We start from the raw sequence: 27,589 nt of genomic DNA, 5'->3' as shown, positions 1-27,589 counted from the left end.
GCCAGTGACATTTATGTGCATGCGTGGCTGTGTGCGCGTATGTATGTGGGTGCGCGTTTGTGGTCGTGGTGGGGGGGTAATATTAAGATAACAATCAACGACCTTCAATTCTCCCCTCACTGAAATACCTCATCAGTTCAAAGTAATGACTGTTACCTCCTCTCTCCCTCTCCTCTCACTTTTCTCATCTACTCCTCCTCCTCCTCTCCTCCCTTTACCGGACTCACTCACTCGCTCGCCCACTCTGTCTCTTTATCTTGCCGTCTTTTTTTTTTTCCCCTCTCTCCTCCCCTTGCCTTCTCTGTTTTCGCTCTGCTACACTATGGAACGGTGGAAAAGCTTTTTATATCCCACACATCACAGCCCAGTTACAATCAATAGCATTTATGTCTGCTTGAATCGGAGGGTTTTGCGAAGAACATGGGCATCATCCACGTGCGCGCGCGCCCGCGCACGCACACAAACATATCAACGCGCACGTATTTCCCACCCACACACGCACACGCACACACACACACACACAGGCACACATCTGATCTCATCCATCTTCTCCATAACATAATTAGAATCAGCAGCTCTGAGATGACTCACACTGCTCGAGACAGAGACTAAACTTGGCTTTGATCGGAGGGTGGGGGTCTCCACTCCGCCAAGAAACTGGCAGGCTCACCCCAAAACAGAACAGATTTAAGGTGTCAAAGAAAATCAGCTCAAAGTAAATTCAATTTCACTACACACGGTGTTCTGAGTAAATTGCAATCATCTCAGTCCATATAGATGTGCCTACATCAAATTCTAGCGGAGAGGAGAGGAGAGGAGACAGACAATAAAAGAGCAGAAACAGAGGTTTTTATAGGAGGAGAAGGAATAGATGAAGAAGAAGATGAGAATACGTGTAAAGGAGTGGAGAATGGAGGGACTGAAGTAGCAGCAAAGAGAAAATGAAGAGATACCATGATAAGAGGGATAAAGACTGGGGCTGAGGTTGATCGAGAAGAAGAGGGCAAAGAAAGGAGAGAGGAGGTGTGTGAATGTGTGTGTGCATGCGTGCACATGACTGTGTGTGTGTGTGAGAGAGAGTGAGCCCTTGTGAGTATGTGTTAGTTTATTGATTGTTAACGGGCCTGTTCTCTTTCTGTTGTCATGAGATAAGGCAGAGAAGCATTTTTCCTCCACCTACACACACACACACACACACACACTCACACACACACAGGCACACACACCTGTCCTTAATGGTTTAGAAGTGCAATGATTGATTGCTGAGCAGCAGGTTTGACATTGAGCCCAAAGAACACGCCGCAGTAGGTCCTGCCATCTCTGATATCACTATACCATCTCTGTCTTTCTACATATATGGCTCCTGTCGTGCGAGTGTGTGTGTGCATGCATGTTCGTCCCAGCAGGTGTATATAGAATGGGAGCTTAGAGGCCAATGTTCCTGCTGTGCTGATAAATCACCCTACTAAAATATTAACATGTAGGAGTGTGAGAGTATAAGAGGAGAGGGACGGCACGGGACCAGCTAACTTGACTGTGAGAGAGTAGTGTTGATATTACTATGTAAAGCAAGAACAGGTTATTACTTGTTTTATATTTTTTGATAGTTTAAAATTGCGGCATGAAAACAAAATCTGGCCTGTTTCCATGGAGTTAAATCGATGTCAGTTTTTAAAAGGTTAGCACAACATTTCTTCTGTATAATTAACATAAATGCAATTATGTAACTATGTTTGTCTGTCAGTCTCCCTAACTCTTTATCGTCTCCTCCGTCAGGCCTCAGAATGGCTCTATGATCCTCTACAACCGTAAGAAGGTGAAGTACAGGAAAGATGGCTACTGCTGGAAGAAAAGGAAAGACGGGAAGACCACCCGAGAGGATCATATGAAGCTCAAAGTCCAGGGAGTAGAGGTGAGAGCCTGCAATGGAAAAACAAGTCGATGATCATGCTTGGAGCTGATCCGAGCGTGGTTTTATTGCCATTCTTGTCCTTAATTTGCTCTCCTCCTCTCCAAGGGGACACATACGTGTAACACAAACGTACACACATGCTGAAGGTACAGGCCAGTGTGTGACCTGAGAGCCAGTGGTGCTCCTCTTTCTTTACCTCCCTCCTTGCTCGTGCCCCTGTCTCCCTTCCTCTCTCTCTTTCTGAAGGATAAGAGTGTGTTTGGCCTGAGGCCAGGAATGATGTCAATGCCTTCTTCAGCAGAACAGAGAGGGGTATCGATCCAGTCTCAAGGCAGCGTCTGTGCGTGAGTGAGTGAGTGAGTGAGTGAGTGTGTGTGTGTGTGTGTGCGCGCACGCGTGCGTGTGTGTGTGCTCGAGTCACATCAGCCAGCTCAAAAATTGATTATTCAGCAGGAATATACCAAGAGGTGAGAGGAGTGAGCATGCATGTGTCAGAGGCAGAAAGAATGAGGTAGAAGGGAAAGCGAAGGAGAAACAGTGAAGAGGCACATGGATGTTTGCAGAGAGCTCAATGGTTTTGCATTAAAGGTGAACAGGAGACAGGCGAAAGACACAGAGGTAGAGGGAATAATTGAGATCAAGTATTCCCGTCTGCACCTCTATTATTTACAACCCCACACTCACATTGACATTCATCTCACGTGCATTTTTCTGCAATCGTGCATGAATACATACTCACACACACACACGTATACAAAAGCAACTGTTTCTCTCCCTGGTAGTTGCTCAGTAATTGTTTGTGTCACGTCTTCCCAGGACCCCCCAAGCAAGCAAGCGAGCAGTGTGTAGAGCAGAGGACGGGAATGAGGGAATGAGCAGAGCAGCGAGATGAGCAGAGGGAGAAAAGGAGGATGGGGTGAGGCAGGAAGCAGGAGAGAAAAACATAACCCTGGATGGAGAGCCTCCTCATATCGAATGGAAATATATGGAAATGCACTCTGCCTTTGGCAAAGCACACTTTAGATAGAGGGCGGGCTACTTCTGAGAAGAGGGAAAATGGCGAGAAAATATAAGTGTGCGCAAGTGTGTATGAGAAAGAAAACAGGACGGGTTTTAAGTGTTGATTATATACAGCTTGATTGCTAGAGTATTTGTGTGTGTATTTGTGCAATTTTAGACACAAGCAATTTATTTCAGCGTGTGCGTGCACACATTTGTGGGTGGTTGTGTGTGATCCTTGATTTTACTGAAATGCATGTGAAAAGGTGGCAGCGGTGACCTTGATAGAAGGCCTTTCTGTCGTCATTTCATTCTTTATCTGTCAGACACACATACACACACTCACGTTAAATTTGTAATGTGGAGTTCTTCAATCAGATATTTACTGATTTAAAGTGAATTGCAGTGAATAACTTCATATTGGTAATATTTGCTCAAACTTTCGCCATATTCTAACAGTAGTACATCTATCCAAACATTTCCTGTAACCAATTATCAGGGTTGCAAGAGGCTGGAGTCTATCCCACTAGACAATTCGCCAGTTCTAGCAGTCGTACATGTCGTACATGAGACAGCTAACCTGTTACTAGTGCTACTACTAGTTCTCTTAAAGGTGTTTGCAAGAATCCATCCACCTGAGTGAAAAGAACTAACTAGAACAAAGCCACCAACCCTATACGTCAGTATTTGATGAGAGGCTCTGATTGGTCATTTTCGTTCAGGTGGTTCAGTGGTTTCTTGCAAATGCCATTCGGACCACTAGGAGGAGCCAGAGGAACCGGATTTTTTTCACAGATTAGTCTCATGTACTACTGTCACGACATAATGAAAGTTTCGGCAAACATGACAAAAAGTTACATTTATAAAAATTCTGTACGGCAGCTCTAAATTATAATTTTGTTCATTTTAGTTTTGGCCTAGGTTGCCTTACATTACACACTGATGCATTTGAGAAGTTTAGCATACTTTGTGAAATGAACTGTGTTAGAAATGAAAAAAAAAACAGAGGTTTTTGTAGCGAAACATTTTAGTATTCGTCAACTTAAGCTGTCAGAAACACATAAAAGTTTTGGTGTTTTTGGCATTTGAAACTCGGATACTATATTTCATCATGCAGTACGAAAAGTCTCCAATACCGCAAAACCCAAAACCTCACAGCACACAAAATGTTATAGACCCTCTGAAGTTACTAAATCTGTAAATCAATGCTCACACACACCGTATAAACTATGCATGTATGTATCCTCTGCTGGATGGTGTCTATACTGAACTTCCTCTTCATCTTGTCCACTTTGACACTCCACTCTCACTCTTCCCTCTCGCTTTCTCCTCTTCTTCTTTGTCCTCTTCACTGTTACCGATCTCTCTCTTGCAGTGTCTGTGAGCTGACAACATTGTGACTTTTTGTGAATTCCAAGTGGGTTGTCTCTAGTCTTGCTGAGGCAGTAAATTTCACAATCTCTTGTGCTGTAATTGTCAACATCTGATTTATGGTATTTTAGAAAAGACATTAGGAAAAAAATGCATACGGCATGTTTGCAATTTAGTTTTAGCACCGCAATCAATACAACCTAAGTGGGTATAACCTAAGTTCTCCTCTCCTGTTCTCTCATTTACTGTCCTCTCCTCCTCTCTCTCCCTTTTCACTTTTCGTCTTGCTTCCTCCCTTTTTCTTTTCCCGTTTACCCCTGCAATCTCCTCTCCTTTCCTCTCTCTAGTGTCTGTATGGCTGCTACGTCCACTCCTCAATCATCCCCACCTTCCATCGTAGATGCTATTGGCTGCTGCAGGTAAGCCCACCCCCCTTCCCCACCTTGCCTTTTCTCACACATTTATACACATACAAAGCACAACTTCGACAGCATTTATGGTGTGATCATAATTTGCTATCAGGTGTCTTTTATAGCAGCATAGCTATATTGTCATTCCAGGTCTTTCAGCCTCGCATTATGACTGTCTAGTAACATTCATTTCAGTTATGGTGGGGCTTCATTCAATATACTACACAAAACTGGACAACCAGAAAATATATAGTGTAGTATCAGTTTTGAGTTTCATCTGTTAAACTGTCCATTATATTTTCAAAACATAACACCAGCTAAACCATAAACCAGCAATAAACATCCTCCTCTACTAAATTAATGAGGCAGACTACAGTGAAAATACTATAACAAAGCTGTGGTCATAATAAAACTGGATGTATTTTGGCTGAGACGAGTGTCCTACACACACACACACACACACACACACACACACACACACACACACACATAGAATACAAACAACACACACGCAGCTAGACCACTAAAATATACCTAAAGTATGTCTGGCCTACAGATTTCGTATACATAACATAACATAACATAACATAACATAACATAACATAGCATACAGGGCAGAGTAATAAAAACATGTCTTTTCCAGAAGTTGACTCTCCAAGCACAGTGTGTTATTGAACCCTGACACTGAATACTTACAGTGAGCATCAAGGACTAAAATGTGGTACTCTCTATGTGGTGCTCTCCAAGAAAACACCCTGGGGCTACAAACAACACACACAACATGCTCACACACCAACACACACATGCACAGATGTCCCCTGTGTATAGAAGCATAGAGATGTTGGACTCACTCTATTGCTCATGTGAGAGACAACAGAGACCAGCAGAGCAACACACACACACACACACACACACACATACATACATATGCCCCCCTGCCTCTATTGGCTATGCGAGATATGGTCACCAGGACATCACCACTTCAGATGGTCGGTTAAATGATGAATCTTAAACATGCCCTCTCTTCATCTCTCTCTGTTCATTTCAAAGAAAATATTGAATAACCAGCAGTGTTCATTTAAAATATGGAAATGCATACATATTTATGTATTCCTCACCAGAACTTCCTGCATAATTTGTCACATGAAATTTACAAGGACATTCCAGCCACCGGCCGTAAATTGAATATGCCCTAACCCAACATATTTTCTTTTTTCAGCACGCCTACACTTAGATTCCTGCAGTCTGAAATTATGAACGGAAATTCTACTTGCTTTATCTGTAAAGTGCCATTTTCTACTCTTTGCGCAGATATGAAAACACGTCAGTGAATATGATCATAAATCAGTCTGTGAGTGCTGTTGCATTGCACCGTGTGGTGCTGTAGCAGCCCACTGTGCCATCCTCTTTTGGAGAGAAAAGTGTTCCACCTCAGCAGGTCCTCCCCCTCACCTGAGTCTGTCTACTGAATCTTTCATCAAGAGAAGCTTCTCTCTCTCTCTGTCTCTCTTTTCCTCCCTCTCTCTCTGTCTCTCGCTTCTCACACACACACACACACACACACAGATGCATGTGGACGCACCTGTTGAATCATTGATGGGGTAGAACTTCCATAGGTCTGCTGGTGGCCTACAGTATAGTGGGAACTACTCTGAACCACCGTCTCTCTCCCTCTGTTTCACTTATTCGCTCTCTGTACAGTATATATCACATACACACACACAAACGCACATATAGACACTTCCACGGCCTCTGCAGGGTCAGAGAGAGTGATGAGTGGGCTCGAGCTGTTAAATCTTTTATGGGTAGGTGAGAGAATCTTATCAGACACGCTATGTTCGACCTCCTCCCTGACCTCCACGTTCTCTCCTGCTTTCCTTCTCCATTTCCCCTCCTTCCACTCCCTCTGTAAATAGACTCATTTTATTCTCTCCTTCCCATATGCCGGTAAGAACATGACAATGAATTAATGAATAAAGGCCATGTTAAACTAACGCCATGCGTGTGCATGTCTCTTGTGTATTTGTGTGCGTCTGTCTGCGCTGTAGAACCCAGACATTGTGTTGGTGCACTACCTGAATGTACCGGCAGTGGACGATAGCGGGAAGCCATGTGGTCCTGTCCTCTGCTCCATCAACACAGACAGGAAGGAGTGGGCCAAGTGGAGCAAGGAGGAGCTCATTGGACAACTCAAACCCATGTGTGAGTTAGCTTTGCTGTCATTTCAGCACTCACCTCCATCCTACACTCAAGCTCTCATGTTTCAGCCCTCACACTTTTCCTAAACTTGGAGATATGAGTCACATTGGGTCAATAACAATCCAACTTGTCATGGAGCGGTGATGATGAAAAGATGGTGACGTACCCTAGCCAAGCCACAAAATTAGTCTGTAGGAACCCAACCAGTGTGTTAATCTAAAACACAGATAATTTGGTTCACTGGCTTGCTTGTAGGTTTTGTAAACAACTTGGCAGCAGAAGGCGCCACAGTCTGGAGCTGTGCCATGGCTTATCAGATGAGACAACAGGTGATTTCAGCAGTTCACTGGAGATTATATGAAAATTTCTCTCTTGCATCAAGGATAAAAATATCTAATCTTGGTGTTAATAATTTTGCGCAAGCATCATACCAATATGTTGCTGAAGGTAATGATAAATAGGCAAAAAGCGACATCTAGACAAAGGTATGAAGGTATGTTCAGGTATTAACAGTGGCCTTGTCTATATTTAAATGTTGATGAATAAAGATTTAGAACGTCATGTCCTTCCTGTCAACATGATAACAACAATTTACAAAGTAGTGCTATATTTAAAGGCAACATTAAAAAGCCACCTTATGAAGAGACATTCAGTACATATATAGCATTAAGCCAAGCTTTATACAGATTTAGATTTCTTGTTTTTTGTGGTCCCAACAGTCAGCACTATGCTGCCACCTAGAGGTAGATACACATTTCACCCCTGAAAGGGAGGGATAGAGAGAAAAAAGACAGAGGTGCCCAAAATATCCAGCATGTATTATTCATAAACGAGCATCAGGGAGTAGATAACTCCAGTACACACACTAATACACATACACACACACACTTACCTCATCCCATCCATCTTTTGATCTGGTTTGGAAGGGCAAATAAGGACAGCTGCCCAAAACTAAGCGGCTTGTTGACTTGAGTAGCACCTCACTCTCCCCACCGACTCATATTCCCTCTCACTCTTCTGCCTGCCCTAATTTGCTCACACAAAACAGCTTTATGCTTTTTCTTTTTCTAGTGTTTTTCTCTTGATCACTGACTTGATCCTTCTGTGGTAATTGGAGGGGTTTATGGGCATTAGGTCTTGGACACTTAAACTGTTTGTTGTTTTTAATTTCACTTTGAAAACGAATCGGTCCCAAAAATGTAATTAATTTCTAATTTAGAAACCGGAAATACCCCCAGATGTTAGAATTGAAATGTCTTGCAAAAGAAGCACGTTGCAAACATTTTGCATATACGTATTTAAAGTTTTTGAGCACCCAAGCACCTCAAGCAGTGTTATCAGAATATTCATGAGCACAGTTTTTGGGGGTTCATTCTGAACACTGGAGGGCACTATTACACACTTTCAAGTATGGGATGTAAGATAATGCTACATTGCTATGAAGATTGACCTGAGCAAATGAAAGAACAGCAAATAAGGACAGTATGTGTTGTCTTAAAAGCTGTTTCCTTTGTTTGAATGTCCCTTCAGGTGCTGGAAGCAGCCTGCATCAGAAATGTTCCAGTGTCAAGCAGCGCATCATCTCATCCAAGCAGGAGTCAGGGGCAGCAGCAGGAGGTGGAGCTGCAGTGGGTACCGGCGTAGCGGCAGGTCAGAGAGCTGAGGAAGCAGATGGCACAGAGGTCCAGAACAGCGATGTGTCAGAAGGCCAAACAGAGCCCAGTCCTGGAGGGGGTAGGAGCAGAGCGAGCGGAGGAGAGAGGAGGAATGGCAGGATAACCAAACCTTCCCTTCTCCCACAGAGCAGCATGGAAGTGTCCTCATCTACCTCCACCAACCAGGTGGAGGTCCCAGACACCACCCAGAGCTCCCCATTGTCAATCACCAGCGACATGGCTGACAGCCCTGCTCTCGCCATTGGGGCTGGCTTGTCACAGAGCACAGCTGTGTTCATGTCTGAGGTCACCACACTGACTGGGGATTCGGTTTACTCGGCTGGTCATACCCACCTGCTGGCCTCCACCCATGAGAGTACCACTGCTGGCATCCTGTTGGCTGTTGCCCCTGAAAACCAGAGGTTTGCATCATTTCCTGGTGGTGTGGGCTTAGGGGAGGGAGGAGAGTTGGTTCTATCCAGCTCTCTAGACTCTAGTGGAGGAGTCAGCCTCCCTGAAACCACCATGACTTTTGACCCTGATTGCTTCCTCAACAATCCCAAGCAGGGCCAGACGTATGGAGGAGGTGGAGGGAAGACCGAGGGATGTAACGGTGATGATGGGGGACTCCACTGTTCCTCTAACGGCTTTGTCTACAACCCGTCTCTTGTCAACAACATCAAGACGGAAACTACACCTTTGGAGCAGCCACTGGCCACTCAGAGTAGTTACGTGGGAGAAGGGACAGGTCTCAGCCCCAGCACCACCCTGGAGCAGATGGACTTCAGTGCTGTAATGTCATCGGCCTGTGTCCCAAGTCTGACCCAGCCTGCACACCACCCCTCTCCTAGCCTCTTCCTCCAGGCCTCACCCCAGACAAGCCAGCCCTCCCAACTGCAGACCAACGGTACTGAGGCAACCCAGGAATCAGGTGAGGCCCAGGCTTACATAGGTCTGCCCACGGTGCCAACAGACTCTCCGGTTACCAATGGAGACCCACATACACACATCCACCAAGCCAGCCCAGACCAGCAGGGCCTGTGTGGAAGGAACGGACAGGGAACAGCAGTCGGCTCTTTTCCTCTAACACCACAGGATACGACCATTGACCAGTCAGGCAGCAGGAGACATCGAGAGGTTGGGGGCTTAGACAAGGCTTCAGAAAATGGAGGGGAGTTACTTCTCAAGTCTGGGGACCCTCACGAGGCCTACACAAGTGTTGACACTGAGCACTATTTGCAACCCACGGATGACAATGGAGAAGGCAGGGAGGCGAGGAGGAGTGAGGTGGAGGTGGAGGAGGAGGGGGAGGGGGAGGAGGGGAAAATGAGATTCTCTGTAATGGTGTAAGCTTGTCAGGGGCCAGCAGTTCAGTGGTGGCCAGTCCCCAGTCTATAGCTGCTGGTGCAAGCATTGAGGGGGCACTCTACAGCTCTCAGCAAGGTGGGGGAGTGTCAGCTACAACAGCTGGAGCAGGAGCAGCTATTAGTCTGGAAGGGTTTGAAGCTTCATTTGGGAGCCAGTTCTCCGACCTCATCAATGATTTCATCTCAGTTGAGGGGTCTGGAGGTGGGGTTGGTGCAGCTGTCACTGGGGTTCTCATGCCCCAGGAAGGGGCAGCAGGAGAGGAGCAAGGCACAGGACCAGGCCACCTGCAGGGCTCGGAGGTAGAGCAGGGAGCTCTGGGACTACTCCAGGAGACTGGGAGGCTGTTTGGTGTGACAGACTACTCCCCAGAGTGGTCTTATCCTGAGGTTAGTAAACCCAACATGATTATGATTCATTATTTATTCATCATTGTTCCCTACAGGAAAATCAGTCCTTGCACCACATGATTGACGGTATACGGCTTGTACTGATGTTCAGCGCTGAAATCACACTCAGCACAATTTGTACTAAGACTGCCAGCCTGGCTGTGTGGTCATTAAGGAGTCAGAATATCTCACACTCAGCTGATTGGATTTTGATGAAATTTCAATATTACACTGATTCCCCTGGGTGGCTTCATTAATTTACCCATGTACCACTTCTCAGACACCAGTTCTGTCATTGAATTATGATGAAATTTGTGAAAACATAGCATCTTTACAACAATCATTTCAAAAAGATAGTGACATGCCAGTGGTGGTTAATACAATTAGCGGAAAGAAGTGTCGAAAAGAACTTTATTAACTAACCAAATCTCCAACATGTGCTTGTGTGCGGATAATGTTGTTCTCCAACTTTCTTCTGGGATCATCAGTATTACAGCATACTGATTACTCCACACTTTTGAGTTTTTGGAAAACAAACAAACAAAAAAAAAAACACATTGTCTTCCAAAGACTCAAAGGGTGATGGTATTATATTTAGAATGAACTAAATTGAAGCTCTACGAATGCCAGAATCTTTCATTGTGGTATACTTTTGAAGGACAATATGTTGTGCATGTATTATTTTTAGCTACGCTACAGAAAAACATGGCGGTGTCCTTCCAACTACTGTTGGATGTAAGGAGCAGCACAGCCTCTAGGGGCTGCTACCAGGCCTTTTAGACTTATAGATTTGTCATTAACAAAATAATAACCACTTTGTAAATGAGGCAATTTATAATAGGTATCAGCTTAGATTCACACAGAGGAAAACCAAAAATTAGCTCCTGTGTCTCTGAGGCTTTTAGGGACAGATGGATATTTAATAGAAACACATTTATCAGTCAGTAAACGCATTAACACTTTGACACACTTTAGTTATAGCAGGACATTGTAGTATACATGCGGTGGTGTGTCCTTATTTTCAGACAGACTCTTTTTTTCTCTTTGGTAAATATGTTTAAACAAATACTCAGAAGCTGTTTCCTGCGGTGTGATATTAGACTGAGGCCTCTGTTTGTGTGCCGCAGGGTGGAGTGAAGGTGCTGATCACAGGTCCATGGTTGGAGTCGAGCAGTGAGTACAGCTGTCTCTTTGACCACATCAGTGTCCCTGCTGCCCTCATCCAGCCCGGGGTGTTGCGCTGCTACTGCCCAGGTAACACACCAGTGTATGCTGACACTCTCACACAAGACCCACTCCTTATCACTACCTCATACATGGAAAAAACACTTTCCTTTATTTTTTTTTTTAGATTTAAACCGTATCCCAACTGTCACCCCACTAATCCCTATAATCAGCAGTTTCTAGCAAAAAGGTTTTTCTTCAGCACACAAAGGAAGAGTCTAACGTTGTTGGCTGCGCATCCTTATCGAGAGATGCAGTCCTTTTTATACCAGAAGATAAGAACAATATAAAAAGAACATTGTGAGGAAGGACGCTGTCTACTAGGCATAAAATGAACACAGTTCTGCTTATTAATGTGTTTTGGAGTGGTATAGTAAGTGATACATGAGTCACATTCTGCTACATTAAGTGTGATCAGGGGAAAACTGCAATGCAAATAGTCTCTTGCATGCACACATTGGCAAAAGTAATAGACATTCATGGTGTATAATGATTAACGTACTTGCCTGAATGTATGCTCTGACAGTAGCTCTATCTCTGCACACAGTCAGTCTAAACTAACTCCTTACCGGATATCTGTTTCCAGCCCATGACACAGGACTGGTGATGCTGCAAGTAGCTATGGGCGGTGAAGTCATCTCTTCCTCTGTGGTGTTTGAATACAAAGCGCGTGACCTTCCTGCCCTGCCATCTTCTCAGCATGACTGGCTGTCCCTCGATGGTGAGAGCACTTATTTGTGTTTTTTTTTTGTTTTTTTTTTTGAGCGCACAGTGCTGCACAGGTGTTCTCTGGGTGTCTGGTGTTATTTATTCAATAAAGAGCATAAACCATGAACAAAATGAGACTTGTACATAACCGCTTCATTGTGTGCCTGGAGTGTTGTATTTATCAATAACAAATGCAAGCATGTGTGTGTGTGTGTGTGTGTGTGTGATACATTATTTCTAATATACTTTATGTTTAAGGTCATGCACTTAACTATTTACCCAGAAAAGTTTTATCATACAAACTTATACAAAACTTTTGAGAGAACCTGTGGCTGTGTGTGTGTGCCGCCCTGTCACTGTATGAGATGTACTGCCCAGTATTGTGTTACGGCTACATTTCCTCAGCATATATGCAGATTAATTCATGAATGAATCTGAACTCTTAAACGGCTCTGACACAGTCTTTACACTCCCCATTCATAAACGCTTTAGGCTTCGTGTTGGACTTGTTTGGGAGCACATCATTTATTATGGAGCCCGCTGTGTTTGCATGTTGGAAACAAATCTATTTGATCTAATTATTCTGTTAGAGCTCTGAAAATTGCAATGATGGCGAATCCAATTAAAAACATACGGTAAGATGTTAGAGGACAATTAAATGTTCTTTGAGTCAGCTCTGGGGAGATTGGTTGCAAATATCTGCACAGCACCAGGGGCGTTAACTTCTGTGTGCAAATATATCTCTTGATGCAATTGCAGCTGGGAAACACGCGGGTCTCCTCAGCGAGGCATGTCCTGGGTTACTCTGTGTTCGCCCCCGTCTCTGCGTTGTTGCGCAATGCGGCAATGCGGCTCTACAGTCACAGCAGGCTGGTCTGTTTGCTGGAGTGAAGGGCAAGGACACTGGCACAACCGCGATCCACTTGACGGTGAAAATGTTGGGCACCACTGGCAGCGTCCGCTGTGCAAAAGCCTCATAGACGCTAAATATAGGCTTTGACTTTGAACGACGATTATGCGCGCTGTTTATTTTTGTTTGTTTATTTTTTTTTTTTTAATTTTCCCCCTCGCTCAGCTCTTTTGTTTGGCTGCGTGAAAGCCTCACAGCCTGACAGAAATAGACAGATGAAATATGCGTCAACACGCGACTTTGTCACATGCCATTGTTCCGGCTGAGTTTGTGTGCGGTCTATTGTTGTACCGATGACGACCGAGACTCCTGCAGCTCCGAGACTGGCGGGCCGATTTGAAGCGCGTCTGCTCTCTCAGACACAACGTGGAGAGAGAGCTGCTCTCTCTCTCTCTCTCTCTCTCTCTCTCTCTCTCTCTCCCTCTCTCTCTCTCCCTCTCTCTCTCCCCCCTGCACTTAGTTGTGTTTTGCTCGCTCGGAGTAGCAATGTGTGAGTCGCACACTTCAAACTAACGGGGTTGAGCAGAAGCGGGAACAAAGAGAGCAGCACATAGAGAGACTCGCTGTTTGGGTTCGTAGCTGATTTGATTTTAAACTCATGATAACTTCAAAACGCGCTCTTTTTTTATTTATTTATCAGCTTGTGTGTTGTCTGTAGCTTCGTTAAGTTTGTTTTGTTTGTTTTGTTTGTTTGTTTTTCTCACGGTGGACATGCCTGTTGTTTAAATGTCGACTCCATATCTGTGAAACCACTTTTTTGCATTTCACGCTTCAGTGTAAATATGTGTGGGACATGTGGTGTAGTAGCCCAGCCTCTGTCGATTTCAGACAAAGGGGCGGATGAAATGCCACAAGTCCTCACGTTGTTTGCACGCTAGATGTTTGAGCCTTGTGTTGCAGAGCCGCTTGTTTGGTTTAATTGTGTTCCGTTTCAGCACCTCCAGGAGTGGACAGCGCCACTAAACTCACAGAAATGTGACTCCTGTACAGGCCCACATAATAACAGGCCTATATGCACAGACATGTGGGCATGTTGTTGATCACCCAACGCTTGAATACCTGTATAAATGTTAACATTTTTCATGTTTACTACTGAAAGTTTCCCTGTGTGAACCCTCTGCCAAAAGTGCGTTTGTCTAATGAATAATTCTCCAAGTAACTTTGACCAGTCAAACAAATGAATTTAATATATGAACAAAAGTAACTGCTTATGTGCATCTAATAAAACCTGCAGTTCACTTAATATAGAAACAAAAAAAGTACCTAAACACAAATTTTGATTTGAATGAAAACACAATTAATTATTGCTACTGTTGTTGTTCAGCTTTGGTTTTGCAATGCAATGTGTTGCAATCAGAGTTTGCTGATCTCACTTTAAACTGTGTTGTGGTTGGTCAGTGTTCAGAACACAGTGCAGAGCCTCATATATTGGTGGAGATACCATGGAAACAATGCATTACCAGTGGAAAAAAAAAAACCCTTCAACAGCACAGAAAAAGTGTCAGAGTCCAAGTTGGTCAGTAAATAAAGTCAATCATCAATCAAAGTTTGAAAAGCAGCTGAATCTACACTGAAGAGCAGGACAGTGATCATAATAGATAATCTAAGGAGACTCTGCCTTTATAGAAGTTGGAGTGTGTCACCAGAATATTAATGACTTTTTTTTTTTTACTGGTCAATTATAATCTATTTCCTTAATTAATAATAATGTATTTCATTTGCATTTAAATTGTGTGGTTAAAGACTATTAGTTAAGATATAATTGCATGCTATTGACAAAGAACTGATTCATTAATTTTTTAATTAATTCCTAAAATGACTTTTAAAAGGAGGAGTCTCCAATGTTCCAGTGGCCTTTCTTGTATCCCTGTTTATCCTTCATAACATAAGCCTTGCAGCAGGTAGATGAAATAATTGTAAAATGAAAAATGGCACAAAAAACGTTATTATTGGAAAGTCACGTAAATTAATTTAATTAATTGACTTGTCAATTAGAGGGTGATTCAATCACCATTTCATCCCTATTTAATTTCAGAATTTCAGTGGATGTTTGTCCACTTCATAATGATATTTTAAGGTATTAGCTGTTATAATTAACCACTCATAGTGGATGTTAATCCCCGTGGTCTTCTCAATCATCCTGTTTTGTTGTTTAAATGTTTCATGTCTGCAAGCATTAAATGCTTGTTTTGTGACCAGAAATCTGCTATACAGTTACAATGGGCAGTTGATGTGTTTGGAACAGAGTAGTGTTTTGCTTTGTTTTCAAAGACGCTGCATTTCCAGCGAACTCTGCTCCTCTTCTGATTGGCAGAGTAGAGAGGGAGGGGTCTGAGCCTTTGTGTCACTCTCGTGGCTCCACCCTTTCGGCTCAGTTTGTGTGCTGCAGGCAGCAGAAAGAAAAATAGGAGTGAAATGAGAGGAGAGAAAAACAGAGAGACTGAGTGAGAGAGCAGCAGGTGGAATGACATAATGTGCACTGCAGCAAAACTGCAGCAGCACTGAAACAAAGGGTCACATTCACACACGGCCATGCCACGGACACACAAAACCTACATTTCTACAAATGCACAAACACACAGTTTCCAGGTTTCCAAATTTCAGTTGTTGGTGAGGGGATTTATTGGATTTCAGTCCTGATTCATTCTCCAGCATTGAGCCTATCAAAGAAGAGCTTCTCTCTTTAAGCCTCTCTAAGTAGGATTTACTAAAACATAATATTGATTTACTTAAATGCAACAAACAGCTAGCCGATGTTTACAGCTCTGTGTGTCCCACCTTCGTTTCTGTAGATACCCAGTTCAGGATGTCTATCTTGGAGCGTCTGGAGCAGATGGAACAGAGGATGGCTGAGATAACCAATCAGAACCCAGGCTCAGAAACCATGGCAACCAAGGGCAGCGGGGTGGAAGGAGGAGGAGCCACTGATCAGCAATCTCAAGTAAGACATTAAGACACATTTTCCCTTTAAGCTACATAATCTGAAAGGGAGAAACAGTAGTTTAATTATAAAAATGTAACCATAGCGAGTTTTTAAACCATGTTGAATCATTGAGATTTGGTTTGAAGTATAAAGTAAGCCTCACAAATCTGACATTTTGCTGCAGGACTATAGTACTAGATCTCATTAGATTGTAAAAGTGTTTCTGTTATAAGGTCACAAGTGTTCAGTACCTGACTTTAAAACAGTCTACAGAAACCTCAAGTCTTCTTTATAGCTCTCTTTGCTGAACACTAGACTCTTTCTCTGTAAAAAAACAAACCTTTGTGACACTTTGAAAAACATTTTTGGCACAGAAATGCTGTAGCTAAAACTCCTGGAAACTCTTAAGAATAACTCTGCCCTTTATGTCTCCACAATGCTCCAGATCTCTCCTGATCAAGGTTCATTTGAGGGCCGTGTCGTGGTGGTGTGTGAGAAGATGATGTCTCAGCCATGCTGGGCTTCATCTAATCAGCTCGTCCACAGTAAGAACTCAAGAGGAATGACCTTACTGCATCTGGCTGCAGCTCAGGGCTATGCAGGGCTCATTCAGACACTCATTCGCTGGCGGTGAGTAACACACAATCATGACACACCATTGTGAATACACAGACTGTTCATTTCACCTTTGTTATCTCTGCAGCACAAAGCATGCTGACAGTATTGACCTTGAGCTGGAGGTGGATCCACTCAACGTAGACCACTTCTCCTGCACTCCACTGGTGAGTGATCAATATTTCTCAATGGTGTTCTGAATGTGTCTTTCTCTTCATGCCTGTGCATGATATCGGTCTTCCTATGGTCTCTTTAGATGTGGGCTTGTGCTCTGGGCCATACTGAGGCAGCATTGGTGCTTTATCAGTGGGACCCAAGAGCTCTGGCTATTCCTGATTCGCTGGGACGCTTGCCGCTCAACATCGCCCGATCTCGGGGCCACACTCGACTGGCTGAGCTCTTGGAGCAGCTGCAACAGACTCCTCAAGCACAGGGTCAGCCTGCTGACGCTTGGATGGACAGGTGGAGAGGAGAGTCACAGACCAGCGGAATAAGCAACAGCCCTACACCAAATCCTAACTCAGGTGGGAAAGCCTGCTATTCTGTGGTTTATCACCACCAAGGAGGAATTTGTAAAAGGCTCTGTTCATTTAAAACACAAAAAAGTGTCTCTCACTCAGTTGTAGTGGTATGTAACCAAGCTGCTAGTTTCAGTTTTATTTTTTAATAAGTTAGCATATCTGGTGCTGTAGGCATCATTATTAGACTTTCTCTTATTTTCCATCATGTTTATTTTCTCAGAGCTGAGGAGACCCAGGGCAGAGAGCCAGCCAGACAACCAGAACCAGAGCTGGAGCCAAACAGGACACAGAGCCCAACAGGGAACCCAGGGAGAACAGGGAGGTCCACCCCCAGCCAAGAGACTCAAACCCAGCCCAGACACCCAGCAACAGTTAGCTAACTCAGCCCCTGGCACCAACACCCTCAACTCCCTCCTCAACTCGTCCTCCAGTCCTAACCCTCAACACTCTCTCCCCCCTAACACCATACAAACTCAACCTTCTATCCTCAGCTGTCAGAACACACCTCCTGCCAGCTCCAGCCCTAACCGTCCTCAGCTCCCCAGCGCTCCGTTCTCCCACCTGCAGGCCAGGATAGGGAGGTCCGGAGGGGGCACCAGGTGGAGTCTGAGACAGACTCTGGGGCAGCGTAGCCTAGCCAGGAGGATTCTAGGAAAAGAACGATTGGCCATTCACCTGCGCCAAAGAGTGCTGTCTGACAGGGGAGAGGAGACAGAGCTGCTGACCTATCAGGATAACACAGAGGACCTGCAGGTAGGGGGAGCAGATTGTTAGGGGCAGTTTTCATCTTGTTCTTTAACCAAAACGGATCTTTTTGTACTGTATGTAATGAACAATGTGTACAGCTGGCTTGCATGTGTGCCATGTGTGTGATAAAATACATGAACAATACATTAAAAAAACTATGAAAACAACTCTCCCCAAACTTTGACCCTCAGTGTGAATAAGGGAAAACTCCCATGAAAACCTCCTTAGGTTAAAAAAAATCACAAAACCACAGGCCAAGAGGTGTAAGAGTAACAAACATGAACCTAAACCAGGTAAACAGATAATGGCTTAAGGATAATAGGTAAAAGTATTACATATAATCTACTCAAACTTTTTCTACATAGAATGCTGCCATAAGCATAAGTGCACCTCAGTGCAAACTCCACCACCAAGTTATTCCCATACAAGCAGACACACACCAATATGAATGATCAAATGCACTTACATATTACTCACTGGCAATAACAACATCCTTGTACCAACTGGTTAAACCTTACAATGAAGAAATGGATTCACACATAGCACGTGCGAAACACTGAGCTTGACCACATGCTGAAAAAGGTTTAAAGTTTTAATACTGATTTAGAAGATAAGTAGCCACCACTGGAAGGCACGTGACCGTCTTACCTAACTGTTAGAAATACCTGGATGTCATGTCAAGTGTGGCAAGAGGGCTCATGAAGAGAGGTAAATTATGTATGACAGGAACAAAGTCTGGTGTTTAGGTTAAGCCAAATGTTCCTAAACACATTTAATGAGAGCATGCAGGCTGAAATTCAGAGCAGCTTACAACTTACAAAATCAAGTGATGATCATAGTGCAGGACTCAGGAAAATTAAAAGAAACCCACAGTCGTTTCCTTAAATTAAGAAGCACAGAGAGATGAATGATTATTAGCAAAGGCATGACAATAAATGCCAACAGGTGTTATAAATATGTAAATAACGCCTGAACTGCATGTCTTGCAGATGGATATTACAATGTTAGCTGATCACATCATGGAGGCTTCAACTGGTAGGCTTAAGCAGGAGGCACTGGAGACTGAAACAGACTCCGGGAAGGTGGGGCTCAGCAGTGATGTCAGATTACTGTCTGGTTACCTCAGTGAGGTGGAGAGGTGAGTGGAAACAAAATCCTGAATTGACCATATTTTCTTGACCTAACTCACTGACCTTCTATAAAACTTTAGCATTGCTCTGCTTTTCTCCAGGATTCTGAACTCCAAGCCCCAGACTCCTAGCTCCAAAACAAACTCAGGGCCTGAGGATCAGCAGAGTCCTCAGGCTAAGCAAGCCCTGTCCTCCTCCTTTGACTGGAGCTCCTTCCTCTGTGCAGCTATGAAAGAGGAGAGGTTGAAAACTGACTCTTCCTGTCTAGCCATGACTGACGCAGAACAGGGAGAGCTGTATGAGACCATCAGGCATGCTCTGCACTCCCTCAGAAAACACAAGGTAAACATGGCCTCCACTCACTCATTTGATTGTGAAGTTGGTCCAAGAGATTGTGAAATAATCTGACGCACTCAAATTCAAATAAATCACAATCATTTGAAAAACTTTAAGCTGACCATGTACCACTTAACATAGATGATGTTTATTCAAAACTCTTAATGCCACTCCCCGCAGGGTCCCATTCAGGAACAACGCAAAGAGATTGCAGCAGTGATTCAGCGCTGCTATAAGAGATACAAGCAGGTAAGAGTTACAACACACAGCTAGGATCAACCCACTATTATGTCAGACGGACCTTCAGTCAAGTGCTGAATTAGATATCCAGAAATAAAAGCATCAGTGGATGTGTTCCCTTCTTAGATTTAGGCTAAAACGAAGCAAACACAAACAAATTGAACTAACAGCATTTACTTTTTATCTTTCCAGAACCTCAAATGTACTCATCTATAATGAAGCCATACTGCTGCATCATGTCATTCCTTATGTCCCTCCACGTTGAAGTTATTCACATCGTTAATTCTGTTTATTGTAGAAAGGTGTATTCACACTCGAGTCAGTTTTATTACACATTTTTGTCTTTGCTTCAGGCAGCTAAACATGATATATTAAGTTTTATTAATAACAATATTAAATGTACAAGTTCTTACTCTGCGATAAATCATGATTTGAGATCACAGAGGGAAACAGTTATAACCACAAAACATGAAAATGTGCCTTCCCACGCTGTTTTGGGAGATTCTGACCAAAGAGAACAATGTTTTTTTTTACAAACATACATGCACACATATGTGTTTTAGACTAGGATTATATACTCAGTTATACACTGTAGATTCACTGGAGGAAAGTTAAAATTTTTATACACTGAGCTGACTCATTTGAAGTTAACACATTCTCTGTTTATCATTGAGTTTTTTTGTTTTCATCGGTGGATGAAAAAGGACTGAGCATTACAAAGGTATACAAAAGGGTTTACATTTTGCCGTTCTCTTCTCTCTCAGTATGCACTTTATAAGAGGATGACCCTGGCAGCCATCCTGATCCAGAGTCGTTTCCGGAGTTTCCATGAGCAGAGGAAGTTCCAACAAAGTCGTAGAGCAGCGGTCCTCATCCAGCAATACTACCGCTCCTATAGACACTCCCTCAGGTACTTCACTCACTCACTTACTCACACAAAGGGCATGATTATGTAAATGTGTTGTTCTTACTCCTTTATCTTCACTTACAGCAGCCTCCTAACAAAAAAACAGAACCAGGCTGCTCGCAAGATCCTGAGGTTCCTGCTCCGATGCCGCCACAGGTGAGACATGAAACACTTGACACACTCCTGCCTGCACACACTTCCAAGGACACACAACCATACACATTACCCACGCACACTTACAGCCCACTGCCACACGTGCCCTCGCTAGATTGGTGCTAATAGTTGGTGTTGTTTTACTGTTCCTGTGAAGCCCCTTGATGGACCATAGGCCTCTGAAACGGGTGAGTCTTCTCTCTCTCTTCTCTCTCTCCCTCTCTCCTGGTGGCTGATGCCTGTTTGCATGTCAGCGGAGGGAGGGGGAGAGGAGATCCTGGATTATCATCCTTTCCTCTCGCTCTCTCTCGCGCTCTTCTTCCCTACCTATCTCCCTACCTCTGTCTCTTTCTTTCTCTCTCTCTCTGTCTCTCTCTCTCTCTCTCTCTCTCTATCTATCTCTGTCTCTCTCTGGGAGCTGCTGAATGATGTCGGTACTTCTGCATGATTGACAGATAGATAGAGCAGCAATTCTTGCATATGGTCTTCATGGGGGCATGTTCTGACTGACCTCACTAGGGGACTTTAAGTGTCTTGCTTGGCCTGCCAGTCTCTTTTTTTGTGCCTTGATGGGTGGGGAGGATAACAGGATGGAGCGTGTGCTTTTACGAGTGTGTGACGGGTGGGAATTGCAGCAGGTTTGTTGAATAAAGTATGGCCTTTGGATATGAAAGTGCAATGCACAATTACACACAAACACTTAAAAACCCTCTCTGAGTGTGTCTCTAATGTGTGTCTGTTTTTTTTTCCCCCTCAGGGCCAGAGAGCAGAGAAAGGCCAGGGGTCCTGAGAGCCCACCGCAAGGCCCCAGACACAGCCCCCTCAGCCTGTGAGCAATCTTATAAACCCTGCCCTCCTTCCATCTTCTCCCTGTTCCTTCCATCCACCCTCCCAAAAAACACCTTCCCCTTTCCATTCCCCATCTCCTGCCCATTTCTTCCCCCTCTTCCCTCCTTCTCTCTCACCCTCTCTCCCCTCTTATCTCAAGAGGGGGGGAAAAAAAAACTCTTCCCAGACAGACTGAGGACAGGATAGGTGTCCATCATGGCAGCTCAGACAGACAGACTGCTGGGTAGAGCCCAGGGACCTGGCTCTTCCCACAGCACTGATCCTCCTCCACAGTTTCACTGGGAGGCCATCACATTAACCTCATGGCATTCTTTGCACTCTTCATGGGTATGTTTCTTTGCAAAAGCAAGTCGAGTCAGACGAGAGGACGCGTGGAAGGACCCGACGGCAACATCCTGCCGTTCACGGCAGCAACCGGATGTGCTGAAAGGTTCCGGTGATGGAACAGCTGGCTCAAGATGAAGGCTACTTTGACATGCAGAAAATATACAATGCGTTTTGTATCCAAACAGTGATCCATGAAAGAATAAGAAAACATAAACCAAAAAACTCACTTCTATGTTGCATTTGCATGCAAGGTTTTTTCGCTAATTCCTCCTCTCCATCATCCTGAAGAGCTATAGTGGCAAATCATTCAGCTGATTCAATATATCACAATACCACCAACCACTCTGACTCACAGGCTTTCAAACCTATTAATCAGTCACCCGATCCAAAGGGGAGGAACTGCACTTGAATGTAAGAGGGGCATTGTTAGATAAGGGTTGGGGGTCTGAATAACGATGTCTTAATTTGTTACATGGACTTTGTATGGAGTCGTTCTCAGAGGCAGCACTTTGCTCGCCTGACGTGGTGTGTCCGTGTTTGTTCAATTCAATGCATGTGTTTGAGCTACGAGCTCCTGCATGCTTGCCAAACTGCTTTAGTGTTGTTTCTTTTGTATTTCTATGTGTAGTTGTGTCTCACTTACGTCCTCATCAACTTATCCTTGCCCTGTGTAATGTGAACTGTGTAAGGACAAATGACTTATTTTGGGTGCTTTTTTTACTCTATTTATTTAAGGGTCTAATTATTTATTTAATTGGCTCAAGAGTGGTTTAGCTTGAGACTGGTTTTCCCCCCTTGTGTGGTAAAATATGACATGTTCCAATGGTTAAATGTCTCTGTTAGTTTGTTCTTTGCGTGAACCTCTAAATCCTAACTGTGGTTTTGAGGAGAGAGTCACATACCATTGCCTTGACTTCTTCTTGACTCTGAGAGGTCTCTATGCTTGCTCTGTACAGGACATGGGTCCTATACCTGCCCCTATACAGGGCATTGGTCCCCATATTAGCCCATACGGGCGATCAAATCCATATTTTGGACTATTGCATATTCCTGTATATAAACTGACGAGGTAAGGGGATACGAGGACCCTGAAACTTTTTCATAAGAGGACTGTATTTAAGATTATAAATTATTTTACTCCCATAATGAGAACTTAAGACAGAGACCTGGGTACACAGGATGGCTGTATTGCTTGTAAATAATGTAGATATTACAAACGGAGTAATGTGCATGAGATTTAAGACAAAGAAACAGCAAAAAGAACATGTTAGTGGATATGGACTGTGAGAGGATTTTAACTGCTTCACTTTAAGAGTATCCAGTATAAGTGTTACTGAAAAGAACATTTTGTTAAAGCATGCAACTGAAAAATCTAATGTTAGAATTATAAGTGGGAAAACAAAGTTAGCTGAAACAATGATCTTTCAGACAAAACATTTACACTTTGTGCTTTTGTTTCTTGGCTAGCAAAAATTAAACCCTTTTTGCCAGTAGTGCCAATTATTATGAATGCTATTTTGCCTAACAGTATGTTACGTTGGGGAAACCAACACCCAAAAGATATCAGTAAGATCCACAGAGGCAACACACACAGACAATAAACAGTAGAAGAGATCTAGTTCTAGCTCAACCGTAGACCTCCTACAAGTTCTGAGGTTTGTCTAAGGCAGACTTAGAGTGTAGACGAAGGTGATGATGCAAGTATGAAAATGAAACTAATGGTGATGAAGACGATGGTGGTCGTTTTAATATGAATGCAATGAATGATGATCCAAAAAAAAAAAAGAAAAAAAGAAAAAAAAGGAAAAGGGCGCTACATTCTTTACAGTGTGGTTGTGCTTCAGCAACATACTAGCTTTTATTAAGACCATTAATCACACCTACAGCGGATCCAGCCTGGCCTCCAGTCAAAGCTTTCCATCTCCAAACAGAATGTCTCCTCCCCACTTTTTACATATCATTTGATTAATTTTTCTGTTCTACTCATTGTCACTGCCATTATTGTACAACGTGTACTTTAGACTTCTGGAAAGCTCTGTTTAGAAAGTGCCTGCTCAATAACAAGAAAAGTGCAAGCTAATATCAGGAAATATCTATTGTATGTCCTCCAAAAGGTTGCCAGTTACCTGTTTATTTTCCTAAATTGTGTGTTAAAAATGAACTTGACAGTGTTAAACTTGATCCGAGTCTAGGTTAGAAGCTCTAATTTGTCAGTGGTATGAATGGGTGCTCATGGCCTGATTGATGCTATGTGTTGCTTTATGAGACAAACCAGTAATTACAGTATCACTTTATGCCCCACTTGTGTGTCAGTTTTGCAGTATTAGAAAAGAGAAAACCATAGAATTTCACGTCTGTGTATGAAAGGCACTGTCAATGAGTCTATTCAACATCCCGGTGTCGCTGCTGGGAGGAAGATTGTGTTTTTCTTGCATGGACTCACTTTGTCTGTCTTTCCTCAAAAAAAAAAATTCTTGCAGAATTTCAATGAAAGCAACAGTTTTCCAGAGGACAAAATAGCCGTCATACACACTTTTCTTTCTTTCTTTGTCTTTCTCTTTCTCCCACCCTCTCACACAGATGTGCACGTGCACACATGAGCACATACATACACAAATGTACATGTTCAGACACACAAAAAAAAAAGCCACACTCTTTCTCTCTGCGCTTATGTCTTTGGGAACAATTAAATCTCTCCCTTAGATTTTACTCAGGGTTGAAGAGCAGGGAGATGGTATGTGGAGTGTAATGATCGCTGACAGAGTTGTACTGTGTACATTTGTGTGTGCACATGTATGTGTACATATTTGTGTATGTTAGGGATACTCCAGTTGTTCATTCACTAATCAGTATCTACAAATTTACTATTCAAATCATGTTCTTGATTGACTTACTCCTTCTGATGTTCCGGTCTCATGTTGTGAAGCAGCAAACGTGATCTGTTTGCTGCTTCAAAGCTGTGTTTGCATCACTTTTTCTACGAGAAAAAAAAAAAAGAAAAACTCCAACTCCCGTATTTTATAGGATTTTGTTTCAATATAAACTAAATTCAAAGAACTAAGAAGCGATATTTCTATTTGTACACTTGCTCTTGTCTTAAACGCACAAAATTCTTAATACAAAAAAAATTCTTAAATAATGCAAAAATAGGTAATGGCCACGTGTCATCTCGATTTTATTAATTTAAAAAAAAAGAAAAAGAAATTGTACGCGATAGTATATTGAAAGATTTACAATTGGAAGATCTCTATTATGTGTGTTTCACATGTTTTATGAATTTTCATCATACTGAGAGACAGCCACGGTCAGGACAGCGCTGTCAGGAGCATTCATGCTACGGTATCACTTGAACCTCCTCTTAAACTGCCCCTCCTCTCACATCAGCACAACTAAAGTCACAAAGAACACTGCTTTGGACTCCTTTATATATTATGTGCACACACACACAGACAAATATACACACACAGCCAACAGCCAAATGCTTGCGCTTATCAAGGAACAGAATACACACACGAAACTAGACACACAGATTGCAGAAAATCCATCAATATGTTCATGTTTTTGGAGAGGATGGTGACTGTAAAAATAAAAAAAAAAAGTATGTAGAGTAGAAAAAAAGTTTAAAAAAAATCAAAATAAAGAAATATTGCCATAGTAGACAGCTGGTAGACATGCGCAGAGATGGCCTCTGTTCTCATAAGTCTGCCTAGAAATGAATGGTATAACCTTTCAGGCCTTGTTTTGAGAGGGCGTGGCCAAACACCACATTGCATGCTAGAATGGTAGACCCTTATAGATAATCTATGGCTAGACCTCTCCTTGCCTTCCTCTTCTTTCACCCCGTCTTCCCTCTCCCTCTCTGCCCTCCTCTCTCTCTCTCTCTCTCTCTCTCTCTCTCTCATTTCCTGCTGTATTCCCACCTTGCCTGCTGTTGTGTTCTCCATGCCTATCTCAGTCTTTTCATTCCTCCTTTTTTCTTTGTAGCCTAGTTTTTACTTTGTTTTACAAATGTGCATGCACAAGCATCACTAAATTGTTGATGTTTTTAAAAGAATATTTTGTTGCTGAGGCCATGCAAAGTGTTTTGAATATTGCCCTTATATGTGGAAAATGTCTTCTGAATGCTTTACATAATTTCTGCTGTAAAATGAAATCAGAATAAAAAGAAAATTTGCACTTTAACTTATTTCTTTTTTTTTGCCTGATATTTATTCCTTGTTGTAATCTGTCTTGTCCAACATGCTGCAGACTATAGGGAGGGAGGAAGGGGGAACGCTTTACGGTTGTTTTATTCAGCGTTTTTTTGGAGGATCTGAAAGATGTACAGTGGCTTGCACCTTTTTAATACCTAATATTTCTGGATCACAATATCCACTTTCAGACCTTTTTTTTTTTTTTAAATCAAAGGTTTGGTTGCGGAATTTGTAGTGGAGAAACATTAATATTAGTTTGGCATATTTAAACAATAGTATTCATACAGTGAGTTTGAATTCTTGCAACCAAAACATTTTGAATAGTTGAGAGAGACAGAGATAAAGCCATACTGTCTATGCTTTATGAATATAAATGAGTATAATTTATACACATTTGTGCCTGTGAGTTTGAAGGTAATAGGATATGTCCATGGAAGTAGATTATGGGCTATAAATGTAATATAAAGGCTGAAAATATCAGCCAAATTCAAAATATGCATTAAGTATTATAAAAACACCTGAATTACTTCACAGACAGAATCACTGAAGTCCTCTACATCTTAATTAACACCAACTGTATGCATTTCCCGATCTGTTGAAAGACCATCCATTGAATCCGCTTGTATTATATTCCTCTAACTCAACTTCCTGTTGTGGTTTCTTTATCAGTATAACAAGAACAATTTCACTAAGTCTTCTCATATAAAACAAACAAACAAACAAAAAACAAGATTAATGTCTGATTCTGTACAACATTCGTTCTTATTTTTAATCTCCAACAGATTTTCAGTGATCATTCCATCCTCATCACCCCACCGTGTACAATGTGCATTAAAATGTCAAAAGTTTACAGCAAGTTTATCCAAATATTTACATAAAATGAAGTCCAGATGTGTCCATTTTACCAAAACTCCACCATGTTTGACAGATGTCCCCCCACTTCCCTTCACTAAAGGCAAATAAATAAAAATCTGTTCATTTCCTTATTTAAACTCCTGGCTTTTGAATTTCATTGAAGTATAAGTGTAGTATAATTCAGTTTTCTCCCAAAACTCCAGATTCCTAATATGATTCAAGCCTTTTGTTTATTAGCTTTTTTTTTCACAGTCAAGAATTTCCCTGTTTCTCTGACAAGTATTACTGTTTCCTCTGTTTTTATCTTGGCCTGTAACAAAATCAGTGTCCACACTCTCTGTGCTGCTTGTCTCATAAGGTTTATGCTTCTTCCTGACCGTCGAAATCTACAATATGTGCTAAAGTCAGTGTGTTTATGAGCTGTTTTCATAAAGTTTCAGCTCAGTTTCAGGTTTGTCCCAGTGCTTGTGGAACATGTTAGTACTGCCGGAAAATTACCAGTATATTCTACTTACGTCACGTAAAAAAAAAAAAAAATACCGTAAAAATGTTAGTTACCTTTTCCCCCCCTGACTTGTTAAACGATCCTAAATTTGACTCCACCACATTCTTCGACACTTGAATCATTTCATAGCAGCTGTGAGTTACATT

The 27,589-nt window shown here is 42.6% G+C and overlaps 1 protein-coding gene across 1 annotated transcript in view; it reads left to right on the top strand.

Annotated features, from left to right (window-relative positions):
* Positions 1-26,076, top strand: part of LOC104940405 (calmodulin-binding transcription activator 1) — a 51,705-nt gene extending 25,629 nt beyond the window's left edge. Inside the window, exons 5-23 of the mRNA XM_027279423.1 lie at positions 1,777-1,912; positions 4,630-4,701; positions 6,741-6,894; positions 8,422-9,813; positions 9,846-10,300; positions 11,428-11,554; positions 12,111-12,245; positions 15,935-16,083; positions 16,511-16,695; positions 16,769-16,847; positions 16,937-17,204; positions 17,422-17,954; positions 18,938-19,086; positions 19,180-19,420; positions 19,595-19,663; positions 20,419-20,564; positions 20,649-20,717; positions 20,872-20,902; positions 21,472-26,076. Coding sequence (XP_027135224.1) covers positions 1,777-1,912; positions 4,630-4,701; positions 6,741-6,894; positions 8,422-9,813; positions 9,846-10,300; positions 11,428-11,554; positions 12,111-12,245; positions 15,935-16,083; positions 16,511-16,695; positions 16,769-16,847; positions 16,937-17,204; positions 17,422-17,954; positions 18,938-19,086; positions 19,180-19,420; positions 19,595-19,663; positions 20,419-20,564; positions 20,649-20,717; positions 20,872-20,902; positions 21,472-21,504 — 4,423 coding nt within the window. The 3' untranslated portion in view covers positions 21,505-26,076. The remainder of the gene's footprint in view (positions 1-1,776; positions 1,913-4,629; positions 4,702-6,740; positions 6,895-8,421; positions 9,814-9,845; positions 10,301-11,427; positions 11,555-12,110; positions 12,246-15,934; positions 16,084-16,510; positions 16,696-16,768; positions 16,848-16,936; positions 17,205-17,421; positions 17,955-18,937; positions 19,087-19,179; positions 19,421-19,594; positions 19,664-20,418; positions 20,565-20,648; positions 20,718-20,871; positions 20,903-21,471) is intronic.
* The last annotated feature ends 1,513 nt before the right edge of the window (positions 26,077-27,589 follow it).

This window comes from Larimichthys crocea, chromosome VI (genome assembly GCF_000972845.2).
Source record: "Larimichthys crocea isolate SSNF chromosome VI, L_crocea_2.0, whole genome shotgun sequence".
Lineage (NCBI taxonomy): Eukaryota > Metazoa > Chordata > Actinopteri > Sciaenidae > Larimichthys > Larimichthys crocea.
The sequence above is the reverse complement of the archived record's forward strand: the minus strand, read 5'-3'. Positions and strand labels throughout refer to the sequence as shown.